The 13,718-nt window shown below is 42.5% G+C and overlaps 2 protein-coding genes across 2 annotated transcripts; both read left to right on the top strand.

Moving 5' to 3' along the window:
• The first annotated feature begins 344 nt into the window (after nt 1-344).
• LOC137274654 (uncharacterized) lies at nt 345-4,488 on the top strand. The gene is made up of 5 exons (XM_067807969.1): nt 345-421; nt 1,670-1,803; nt 1,974-2,114; nt 3,788-3,828; nt 4,456-4,488. The coding sequence occupies exons 1-5, from the start codon at nt 345-347 to the stop codon at nt 4,486-4,488; spliced, it is 426 nt and encodes a 141-aa protein (XP_067664070.1).
• Nucleotides 4,489-11,361: 6,873 nt separating this feature from the next.
• On the top strand, nt 11,362-12,735 carry LOC137274645 (acetylcholine receptor subunit alpha-like). The gene has a single exon (XM_067807956.1). It carries the CDS (start codon nt 11,362-11,364, stop codon nt 12,733-12,735), a length of 1,374 nt encoding a protein of 457 aa, XP_067664057.1.
• The last annotated feature ends 983 nt before the right edge of the window (nt 12,736-13,718 follow it).

Below are 13,718 nucleotides of genomic sequence, written 5' to 3'. Positions count from 1 at the left end.
TACGTATTAGGATATATATGGTAATACTGGGGTGGACATTTTGTCCCGAGATCAGTGCAGCAAGGATATACCAGAAAAATGTGGTATTCATCTTCCATTACATTTAGTGACACAAATTGTTTCAATTAGAGTATTGTAATATCTACCTTACTCGATCATAAGGCATGAGCAGAACATCAAAATCCGGATAATGAAACGAAGAAAATTCTGAGGTTTCGTGGAGGTATTGCTCTGTATTTACAACAGAGTTAAAATTTCTGTAAAAGTTAATTTGGGCAAGTGTATTCAACATCGCTCATTCACAAGTCATCTCATCTCTGTGTGTTCCAGACCTGCACGAGCTGATGACGTCGCGGGGAACGTGTCCGGGGATTCTAATCCTCATCCTGATGGTGGTTGCAGCACGTGCATACACCCACACGTGAGAACATCCAGCATCTCTGGCATTAGTTATCACAATGTAACATACCCTGTAACTGTTATGGTGTAGAGGATAAAGCAGAGCTGTCACACACTTCCATTTGGTGTGAGTGAATGAGTTTATTCTTACGCCTCTTTAAGAAATATTCCAGAAATAACACGGCGGGGGACACCAGAAATGGGCTTAACACATTGTACCCATTTTGGGAATCGATCCCGGGTCTGCAGTGTGACGATCGAATGCTTTAACCATTTGTCATGTGCTCGCCAGCGAAGCAACGATTGCGTGGAATTATAATACCTGGACGGCACCACACCTGCAATCACCTGTATTTCACTCAATTTCTTTCTTTCCTTCAAATCTTTTCAGTGAATTTCTCACTCGAAAATATTCTCCTTTCTTCCATTACATTTTCGTAATTTGGATTTTTCCCATTATTTCAAATTTCTTTAAAAACTCGGAATGTCGATTTGTTTATCACCGCTTCTCGTTATTTCAATTCCTCCACGTGAGATCAAATTTATTTAACATTCAAGCAACATTTACGAGCAATTTGTCGTTACTTGTTACTTCACTATATCAATATTTCTGGTTTAGTTCACAGTTCAAGTTTCTTCTCGTTACATCGATTAATTTCTCATTATTTAAAATTCTTTCAAAATATGGCAGTATCCATCCCTAGATATATATTTTGCTGCACACTTTCAACTGGAAGTTGATTTCTGTTGCGTTGTGACGATGCATTTCTAATCCTTGTAAGAAATCTCATCGAAATCAACATTTTCAAGTAAAAGCGATTTTCTACTTCTGCAGTTGTGTAAAACCATGTTATCAACACCTGTGTTACATATTTTGACGACTGTTTGAAGACAATAGGTAATTAATGGAATGTAATAATACAAATCCCATATGCGTTTCCTTTTTGGGATAGTATATGTTCTCCTGAGTTCGGTATAATGAGGCATGATGTTTTCACTTCCTGAACCTGGATATCCATACTTAGCCATAATCCACCCACTCCCGCCCACCCCCTAAAAGAGCTTTAAAGAAAGGGAACAAAAAAGAAAAAGACGAAAATATGAAAATAATGAAGACAAATAGATAACTGAAATTTGAATAAATCGAATAAAAAAGTAAATTGAAATAAAACAAAGTAAATAGAAATATATAGAGTAAATAACATCTTTACCCAGCCTCCCAAGCACTTATCTTTCTAACATTACTTCACGTTGTCTATACTCTTTTCAGCGGCTACAGCTGCAATCCTCCACAGACGTTCGAGGAGAAGCTAGACCGCATGGTGGAGTACGACGACAGTGATGGAGACGGTGTTGTTACTGCTAAAGACATCGACAGAAGTTTTGTATTGTTTGACCGTAATCGTGAGTAGATGAAGTCGTCTTACGATAAGCGATCACATATTGTTGATAAATGAAGTAAAATAAATAACGCCCATTTACAAAACGCTAGTATCCACGCATGCGTGCATGCTCAAGTGGTAGTCTGCGCTGTTTGAAAAGTCAGCTTCCAGATTATTTTGTCTTTGCGGCAGTGGATGGTGTTGTGTCGCCGTACGAGTTCGTGGTAGTGTGGACGTGTCGCTATGGTGACCACCCGGATATTGCTCACAGGATCTTCAACACCCTGGCAGAAGGCCTCGGCTTGCTTTCGTTCGAATTGTCTAGGAACTGGGGTCAGTACAGACATTTAGCATCTACTACAACTACTGCTGCTCCCAATACAATTCATTTTAAAGGTTTTGCTATTACTTGTACAAGAGCTACTGCAAGTGTTACCACTACCACAACTGCTATTTGCGACAAGGACTTGGGGTTGGTAGGGTGGCTGGGGGATAGGGGTACGGGAGGCCGTCTTGCTGCCAACGCTACTGGTACTTCCACTTCTGTCACTATGACTACTGTTAACAATATGAACTGTACAATATATATCTCCACCTCCACTTCCATCACTACTACTGCTACTACTACCACCACCACCACCACCACCACCATCACCACCACCACCACCACCACCACCACCACCACCACCACCATCACCATCACCGCAACCACCACCATCATCACCACTACCACCACCACCAACAAAACCACCACCATCACCACCATCACCACAACCACCACTACCACCAGCATCACCACCAGCATCACCACCACTACCACCAGCATCACCACCACCACCACCACTTCCACCACCATCACCACCACCACCACCACCATCACCATCACCACCACTACCACCACAATCACCACCACCACTACCACCAGCATCACCACCAGCATCACCACCACCATCACCATCACCACCACCATCACCATCACCACCACTATCACCACAATCACCACCACCACTACCACCAGCATCACCACCAGCATCACCACCACTACCACCAGCATCACCACCAGCATCACCACCACCATCACCATCACCACCACTACCACCACAATCACCACCACCACCAGCATCACCACCAGCATCACCACCACTACCACCAGCATCACCACCACGATCACCACCACCATCACCACCACCATCACCACCACCATCACCACCACTACCACCACAATCACTCCCACTCCCTGCCAATGGGCCTACCCACTGGCCACTGTTCGCCCATGGGCGAGCGAGTTTAAATTTTGAGTTTTCGAAAAACTTTTTTTTCATTTTTTCATCCTTAGCACACATACATAACAGCTGGCTGTTTAATTTTGCGAAATCCCTTGTGAGAGAGTGGCCACAGTGCTGAGAGTTTCTGGACTTTTGTGAGTCCAGAATTAAATTGTGACGTGTTAACAATATATATCTCCACCTCCACTTCCATCACTACTACTGCTACTACCACCACCATCACCACCACCACCATCACCACCACTACCACCACAATCACTCCCACTCCCGCTCCCACTCCCACTCCCGCTCCAACTCCCACTCCCACTCCCACTCCCACTCCCACCATCACCATCACCATCATCATCATCATCACCCCCACCACAACCACCACCATCATCACCACCACCACCATCATCACCATCACCACCATCATCACCACTACCACCACCCCCACCACCACCATCATCATCACCACCATCACCACCTTCACCACCACCACTACCACCACTACCACCACCATCACCACCACCACCACCACCAGCATCACCACCACTACCACCTCCACCACCACCACTACCACCACCACTACCACCACAACCATTGCTGAATGTTGACTCCGTTACATTGATAATACAGCTTATGATCTTTATTCTGTAGTTGTATTTAATATTGTTTGCGTATTAAAGAATATGTATTTTATTATACGTAGAAATCATATGCATCCTTGCTTCATTTCAGAGAACCAAACGGCTGCAGACTTCCGTGCAAGTCTGTACTCGGTGAGTCACCGATGTGTTTGAACGCTATGCAGTTAATGTGTGTGTGAAGTATGGTAGGTAATTAACTTTGGTGTAGCTCTTGGAGTAAATGTAAACAGTTAGGGTCAGTTTCAGATCCTGTCATCTACAGGGCTAAGATGACAAGGGTCCGTTTTCCCGTAAATCGATACGTTCCTGGTTGAGGGAGTGAGTATGATTTTAGTTCGCTTTAAGTAATATTCCAGCAATATCAAGGCGAGGGACATCAGAAGTTAGCGTGCATCACACATTGTACTCATGAGGGGAATCGAACGCGGGTCTTCGGCTAAGGTAGTGAAACCTACTGGTGGGTGGGGACAAATCTTGAACCATAGTCAAGGTGCAACGGTATTCGAGTCCTAGGCATATCTGTACTGGTAATTGCGGCGCCTGGATAATCACGCTGAAGTTCAACAATACAACTTATAACACTGGAACGGTGTTAGTGTTTTCCAAACGGGCCCGGAAGTGTAACGTGCAACTCCCTCGACTTCGAGTGATGGTAGCGTTAGGATGTCTTTATGTAGGCTGGTTAACAGTCTTCCTATCCAAAGCTTTCCATAGTGCATGTCAGCTTATTCCGAAACCTTGTGAATCCTATTGTTTCAGTATTACACAGAGCAAGAGATTCGCGGGGCATGAGAGCGGCAACAGGGGAAAACAACTCTCGCAGCTGATGTGACACCTGAGATTCGATTGATAAATAGCAACGTATATTTTACGAGAGAACTAAAGAAATAAACCCCATTAATCATATTTTTCGTTTACAAAATTCAGACACTAAGTTCATATAAAATGTTGCCTTTAGTGAGTTTTCAGCTTTCATTATGTTCCAATTACAAGCTAAACTATTTTTCTGTCACCCAGTGTATTTTGTTCCGTTTATTATGATATATGCTGGACTAATTCAATATCAGTAAAATTTGCATAACAAAATGCTACAACGGGCCACCCATTAGAGATAGAGAAAATATCAGTGGGTCCAGGCTGTTGATCGCATTTGAGGTAGATAATAAAAATACGATGGTTAACTGTGTTCATTAATTGTTCAAGGGAGGCAAGTCTCAGGTCATAGAAAGTGTGAATTAGTCATCTCTTTGTTTACTAGCTCAAGAAGTTCTTTGGTCGAATTGAACCCGTGATGACCTCTTTAAGATAATAAGGTAAAATGTCACTTTTCGCAATGTTAATTTAATGTATTTGTATGAATATATGAATGTTTTGAATGTTCCCTGTAATATTATCTAAGAAAACATAATACATGATTTCAATTTTGTTCAATAAAAAAGCAAGATCAGATATTGGAGTATGTGTTTTGCTGACAATGTGATAAGCGATCACTTTAACAACGTGACTAACCCATTGCTCTTGGACCAGACAGACCCACGGATCATTGCAGTCTACCTGTACCCCAGTGGGACGTGCCCTGCAGACTAAGTGTGCTGACATAAACTTGTGATCTCATTCTAGACTGTCCTTGACCGCAAAGGTGGAGACAATTGACCTTTGTTCTTTGTCGCGTAGTATCTTGTCGAACACATGTCCGTTGTCATCACTCATCAAGTGTTTGCACATGACACATAGGGTGAGACAGGTATGGGTACTGTCACGATGGCCCAAACTTTTCATGGGGTCACAGGGTGACGTGTGAAACGGAAATGGCATGGCAGCGTAAAACTAAACTCACTCCCTCACTCACTATGAAACACGACCTGGTCGCCATTTCCTCATCATGTATCCAGCAGCGTTCCAATCTATATAGCAGCGTCCTGGCTTGACAATCCACTAACACAGATTACAAGGATCGACCTACGAGCAATTCATGACACAATTCATTATATTGTGCTTTCTAATATTAAAATAGTAAAACTGCTTTCACACCAACACGAGGGGTGTTGTTTATGGGATAAGCGCTGAATACGGTAAGCGCTGAAGGGAATAACGGATAATCCTTGGTACATCCTTGGTACTGAGTGTCGAGGCAGACTTTAAAATATTATCGGCTATGGGTCCGGGGTCTTTACCGTGAATGTTTATGTTTTCGGGACGTGAATAATGACCTTCCCGTTCATTGTCGGTACACTGATGCTTCGGGTATCAGGGAGGTCCCTCATTCCTGGAACATAGATGACTTCGTCGGTAATGACGCTCGTCAGTGGTGTGCGCATATCTGCTATTGATCTTGGCCCAGTTTCACAAAGTGATCGTAACACTATTGTGATCGTAACTCACATCTTTTAACGTAGACTTCGTTGCGCTACAATCGCTTTATGACACAGGCACAGCGTGCTTTAAATATCCTTAATGTGTCTCTGGTACATTCTTCTCAACAAGGGTCGGTGGGGTAGCCTACCTGATAAAGCGTCCGCTCGTCACGCCGAAGATCCCAGTTCGACTGCCCACATGGATACAATGTGTGAAACCGTATTGCTGGAATATTGCAGCGTATACTCACTCAGTCACTCTTTTAGATAATGAGACTTGATGTAATAATTTCTCTAATATGCGCCTAGAAACAAAAGTAATGAAGAATAGGAACGCTTTATATAATTTTGAGTGAGTGAATGAGTTTAGTTTGGCGCTGTTTTGGCAATATTCCAGTAATATCACGACGCGGGACGCTAGACATAGGCTTCATACTGTGTAAGATGTGAGGAATCAGGGAATCAAAGCCTGGTTTTCGGCGCGGGGAGTGAACGCTTTGCCACTTGGCTATCCCACTGCACCGCCACGAACAGGGCAGTGATGAACTCATCTATTTAACACAATGATATTTGTCAAGCATTATGTGGATAATTTATATATATTCATGGAGGTGGTTAATTTGAAATGTATTTCTGTGACAACACAAATTACGGACGTTAAGGATCTTACGTGTTTACTGACCTAAAACACAGAGCGATTACCTCTGTTAGGGTCCTTTTGAAGTGTGCTGATGACATGGACATGGAGAACCGTATTAATACAGCGATGTCTTCCTATATAGTTCAACCCGTTTTACTTGACAATGCATAAATTCTAACCTATTAACCTACACTTACCATTTATCACTTAGGTAGCGTCTGTGACGACAGCAGGGGTTCCTAAACGACCACGACAAAATCTGGTAAGGAAGAGAACTGTGGAGTTCAGGGTATTTTCCACCAAGAGCTGCTCCCCGTGTGTCACGGTAAACTCGCCTTCGGTGCTTGCACGGGGCATTGTCACATCAGCCTGGAAGATTTAAACATCTCTATAGAAACAAATATACACATTCGACGTATATTTTTAACTGTTTTACTTCGTCTGTTTACTGAACAGCATAGCAGGCTAAAACATCAGCTCATATACAGAAACGATACTATGGATGTTATGAGTTTATGTATATGATTTGAGGGAGTGTTTGACATACACTTCTAGCTGTCACGTTATCGGCGGTGGTGTTGAAATCGTCAATGAAGATGCCGGGAAGAATGATGCACACACTGCTGTTATCTATCTGCGTTCTCGTGGCTGCCAACATCTACAGTGTAACAAAGGAAACGGGTATACTTGCCTGGAAACCTTCTTGAATGTACAGTATGGTGAATAACATACATGCGTTTAACAGCATAAAACATGTCTGAAGTTGGGTATGTTGTATAAACCTGCTATTAATCTCTGTTTGTTTCTTTATTATTCAACGCTGCACTCAGCAATGTACCATAAATAATAGAATATGGACCAGACAATCCACTGATCTATGCATTTGGGATACGATGTCACGTGTCAACCAAGTCGGCGAGTCTGACCAACCGATCCCGTGATTTGCCTTTTACGACAAGGCCACTTCTAACCCGGATCTTCACTGGGGACATGCATTGGTCACTGAGGACTAATTCTAACCATGATCTTCACTGGGGACAAGCTTTGGTCACTGAGGACCAATTCTAACTCTGATCTTCACTGGGGACAACCGTGGGTTACTAAAGGCCAATTCTAACCTGGATCTTCACTTTGGACGAAAAAGGCATACTGAGGGCCAATTCTAATCCGGATATTCACTTGAAGACAAGCATTGGTTACTGAACAGCAGTTTTAATCAGGATCTTCACGAGTCTGTTGTTAATGGATACTCACACTGTTGAAGTCGTATGCCGATACAGACATTGCAGTGCCCCCGTCTTTGAGACGTTGGTTGTAGGAGACGAAGAAAGCAGTCTGTGCGGTTCTGTTCATGAACACGCGCTCTGTCACTGTGACGTTGTCCCCCACATCGCGAGTCCAGGCGGCAACAACGATATTGTGCGGCTGGGGGGAATAAAACATACTGAACATAGAATCCAAACATGCAGGCCTCCACGCATTCGCGCACACGCACGCACGTCAGACACACACACACACACACACGTACATACATACATACATACATACATACATACATACATACATACATACATACATACATACATACATACATACATACATACATACATACATACATACATACATACATACATACATACATACATACATACATACATACATACATACATACATACGTACATACATACATACATATCCTTAAGTGAATATTCACATTCATATACTAGTGAGAAAAAATCAGATGGGAAATACCAAAATATTGCTTCCTCGTTGAAAGAAGCCACGTCTTCGGCCGCTCAAGAGTTGCCTTCCACGACGTCTCCAAAGGCCTCTCCTTCCAGTCTCATCCTCTCTGACTCCATCTGTACTTCCGGTGTCTTGCCTTTCAATAATTGCATTACTTCCGGTTGTAATTTCTCCAATATCTCTCTTACGTCCGGCTGTTTGCTGTCTATCACCTCCTCCTCGGTTCCTTGATAAGCCTGCAAATGAAATCCCAGGAACATTCCAACCTCTTCCTTCTGTCCGATCACGTCCCAGCAGAGCCCTGAAGTTGACTTCAGTATCGCCGTGAGTATTGTTTTGCTTTCTCAATGCCCAGAATCGCCTGCTAAGCCAAAGGTTTCTCCCTTCACCGTTGCCCGTAGTCCTAAACTGTCTACCCACACCCAAAAGGCTGGCATGTTCGTTGCGCCACTTTCTTTCAGGTTTCTGTCCGAGTCCGACGGACGCCAGGACCACGACAAGAAGGATAGAAACAACTGAAAAGTCCATGATGACCAAATGTCCCCGGAAGATGACAAGCCATGCTTAGAGGGAGCTTTTATATGTTCCTGTCTGTAGCGGACGTCCCATTGGAGGGCGATAGTGGTGCGAGGTCAGTGGTCAGTGAAAGGTCAGTCAGTCGAAATGATTGACAACCAGGCAGTGCCTGGGGGTGAATATACCCAAAATCCCTTGAAGCAGTTTTATAATAATGTAATCCCTGATCCTCAATGCTGCGATTGAATCATTACGCTCAAATGACAAACTGATCATTTCTTATTCCGGTCATTACTAATTAAGTACGTTTCACGACAGACGCAAGCAATCTAAGTTTCAAAGGCAACGTTAAAAAAACGAATGTGTTAATTTAATAATCTTAAACAATGTAAGGTAATTACCAAATTTAACATTATTAAATTAACTTGAATTTATTATCGGCCAAAACGAAATATTATCGGTGAATATTTATCCTGCTGAAAACCTACGACGGTGTGGTGGTCAGTGTCTGACCTACAAATATCACAAATATTGATTCTATGTTTTCAAGTCGATGCTGCATACTAATCTCAGTACTGATGATTTCAAAACTATTTGTATATTTCATTTCGATACTTATTTCACGTTCTGAAAACATAATTGTAAATGTACTGAACTAGTTTTGGAAACGCTTTCATTAATGCACTGATTAGAAGATGATACCTTATCAGTATCACGACTTCCCTGTCACTGACCCACAGTAAACCCATATCCCTCAGTCCAAATGACATTGTCGGAAACCCCATGGTTCAAGTCGTACGGTGTCTTAATACTGCCTTTGTATATGTTCATGTGTGAGTGAGTGAATGTGTTGGTGGATGGGTGCGCGGGTATATGTGAAGACTGTCGCTTGTATGAGCTGTTAAAACAAGTGGGCTCAAATCACAGACATTTACACTAGATTCGAACCCATGAACCAGCGGATCTTGATACGATCCATACTATGCCACAGTGACGCCGAAGAATACTCCTCTCGCGTCTCCAGTTTCAGCGACCCATGCATTCCACGAAAGGAAGAAGCGAATGATGGGATCGTGTGGGAAGTCTCACTGAATGACATCAATTCCCAATTGCACAGATCAATGGTCCTGTTGTTAATCAACGGATTGTCTGGTCCGACTTCGATTATCTACACACAGCCTCCATATGGCTGGAATATTGCTGAATGCGGTGTAAAACTAAACTCACTCACTACTTTATATCAATGAGTTATATATACACACCCAAAGCACAGTCATTCATAATCAGAGAAGTTGATTCTCATTTCTTTGGGAATTCAAAGGAGAAATTCCACCTTTGAGAACAGTATATATCTTTTTCTCCCACATGTTCCCTTGCTGAAACAGATATACAAGTTGTGTTCAAACATTGTTTTGAAACATTTTAATGGACTAAATGTCCGATTATTTGCGGATGTGCAAATAACACAGGCACTTTCCTTCGCTTTCTTCATAAATCCTATACACGTTCGTTTCAATATAATGTTCCTAAATCAACTGATTCCCATCCCTGCATATATATCCAGCTTCTTCACCGAAAATGTTGTCAGTTATACATACTCGTATAAAGTTGGCAGATTGTGTAGGTAACATATGGCACGTTTTCCAGTCTAACGTTAACCTGTACTGACCGATATTCCAAGGAGACAATATCTCAGGAGTTCAAGACACTTTGCATGTGTTTAATAATTCACATTATTACTCACTCTGTTGAAGATATCACAGTTTAACAAATCTTCATTGTTCTTACACATTGTATAATAACGTCGCGTGCTGCCGGAACTATTTGCGCTCTGTCACATGACCAAAGTAACGTGATCAAAACATAATGGGCGTAATGCACCCTTTTTTCATGCCCCCTTGTTGATTTAGAAAGATAAAATTAGATAGACTAATACTTACAATCATAAAGTAAATGTATTTAAAGGCGTGACCCATGTTATGACAGCGTAATGTACTCGTTCTGTAAGTTGAATTCTGAGATATGAATTTGTTAATGCTGGGTAAGTAATAAAGTAATAAATAAAATACAAAACGATGTCCCTTGTACTGCCATACTTATAACACACGAGTTATGAAACTCGTGATTGGTATTGGTGTATAACTCGCGAAAAAAAAAATCATGATTTATAGCATTGCAGTGTGTCTATGTAATATATGTGTTTCGCTAGTTCCTGTGCTAGTCAATGTTACTGTCATCATCTCCAGCTACTGTCAATAAAAGCTGGCAGCATGACAATTTACAATGGAACAAGTCTGATCAGGTCAATAAAAGCACCCAACACAAAACGGTGGCTGGTTCATGTGATGTTAACAAGCACGTAGAACATTTCAAGCGTCTGGTGGTATTTTTACCCGCTACGAGTTAGCCATGGCCCGCTACGAGGTGGACATGGCTGCTACATTCTTTGGACGTTTAACGGTTCTGTTTTTTTCGGTTATGCAATTATCAACGTGTGCACCAACTGCTTCGGATCATTCTCGATTGTTGCGAGACATGTTTGATCACTACAGTGTTAAAACTAGACCTATTTTTAATCAGTCGGAGATAATTGTAGCTAAACTGTCAGTAAAGACGAGGTACATTCTTAACCTTGACGAGGTTCTGCAGCAGGTCTCACTACTTGCTACTATTAGTGTGGAATGGAAAGACAATTTTCTTGTATGGAACGAATCAAAATATGGCGGAATTTCTCGACTTTATCCAAAAACAAATGAAGTTTGGTTACCGAAACTGTACCTCGTGGATGGTTTGCCAAGTGACCAGACTACCAACATAGAATCGGGGTTTTCCTGCACCGTCGATTCTTCAGGGCAATTGAGAGTGAGAAGAGATGTCTTCATCCAAAGTTTCTGCCCCGTGAGTATCTCCAAGTTTCCTTTCGATGTTCAGGTTTGCCATCTCGACTTTCAACCCAGACACTACATGAGTGACGAGTTTGATGTGACGTTTGACCCTGATGATCGCAGTCCTTTATCAGTTGAACTCAAACATGGGGAGTGGGACCTCGTGTCCGCCAAATATCAGAAATCTGTTGCAAATCATCCAACGGAAGTCGTTCGACAAAGAATCCGCCTTTCCCTGACCTTGAGACGTCTGCCTTTGTTCTTTCTGCTGAACATCATTATCCCCATTAACATCATCTCTTTCCTCAACATCCTCGTCTTCGTCATTCCCCCGAGTACGGGTGAGAAGTTGTCTGTGTCGGTGACGGGGCTCCTCGCCCTGGCGGTGTTCCTCAGTTACATCAGTTCTCTCATTCCCAATTCCTCCGAGGACCCCTCTCTTCTTCTCATATACATTTCTATCCTCCTCATCTTCAGCAGTCTCTCCATCCTCGGCTCCGTAATCGTGAGTAACGCTTACCACACACCAGACACCGTAGCTGTCCATCCGTACCTCGCCAGAATGGTCCAGGCCAGCAAGGGACGAAACTATACCAGAAAGTCAGACATTCTCACGGTCCGGAACCATAAGAACAAACTTAAACCGACAAATTCATCCAGCGATGACAAAATCGGCAACGCCGATACGACATCTCCAACGATCATCGCATCACAGAGTTCCAACGATGAGTTCAGAGGAGCGGACACCTTGAGCAGCGAAACGGATAAGGTGTTTGATGTCAATGTCAAGGTCTCATGGAAGGACGTCAGCAGTTTCCTGGACAACCTGTTCTTTTGGCTTACACTGGTCAGCATCATCTCTGTGGACTGTGCGTTCTATCTCTTGGTGACTAATTAGTGAGGGGAAGCGCAAAATGGGGTCTATTTAGGTTAGGGTTCGAGCCGATCTTCGGTGGATTGTGTAACCTTATACGACTTGGTCACCCTTTTTACACCCCCAGCCATAAAAACGTTTATCATGTCTGTCTATCTGTCGTCTGCTCGGTCTCTTTGAAATGAAAAAAAAACCTGATTCTGTTCACAGAAATATCATTTTTGAAACATCGTACCCGTTATTAATTTTCTGATGACAGAATCATTTTTGTTTATTTTCGACCTTAATGTGTTTTTAAGAACTAGGTTATTTTGCGAAATTTGTTGGTTTTGTTTGCGTTAGAAAGTGATGTAAATATGTTAGTAGTAAATATTATAATATCACTGTGCTGTAGGCCCAAAATCTTTATGTCGCCAGCTGGATCGAATGGTGCCTTCTCTGAGGGTATGAATATGGAATTAGAGTATCATTTCCTGTTGTGTTCTCAAACTCATGTGTTCTTACGTTTCATGAAAGACACAAACGTCCTCACCACTGCAATAAAGGCATGGGGTCTGGAGGTCTAATTTAGCTGCAGCCGTTTTCAAGGCGTGTAACTGTGACGACATTGTGAACATTAGATCTATGACTTGTCACTTAGACTGCTGATACGTAAGAGCATGGTATTCCACTTGCTTTGTTGGATGTTAACCAGGTGTTTCAATATGTACTGATGATTACTCGTTGGTGTTATTTGGTCATTTACTTGTTTTCAGTTCAGGTCCTTATTGAATTGTTTCAAATGAGCTGCAATAATGCACAAGCTGCCTGAATATATGTAAACCAAAAACAGACTGTGGTGTGACATAACCAGCCGCGAAAGGCTGCGGTACTGTTTAAGCGACTTAGACTTGTTATAACTAGAACTTAAGACTCGGGTTAAGAGTCGCTACTCTTAGTGTCAGTCTACATATCGCTGTCACTGGAAACGTGGGAGAGAAAGCCTAAATCGGTGTGGGTCCGTAACT

This window comes from Haliotis asinina, chromosome 1, assembly GCF_037392515.1.
Source record: "Haliotis asinina isolate JCU_RB_2024 chromosome 1, JCU_Hal_asi_v2, whole genome shotgun sequence".
In the NCBI taxonomy this organism is placed as follows: Eukaryota; Metazoa; Mollusca; class Gastropoda; order Lepetellida; family Haliotidae; genus Haliotis; species Haliotis asinina.
The sequence above is the reverse complement of the archived record's forward strand: the minus strand, read 5'-3'. Positions and strand labels throughout refer to the sequence as shown.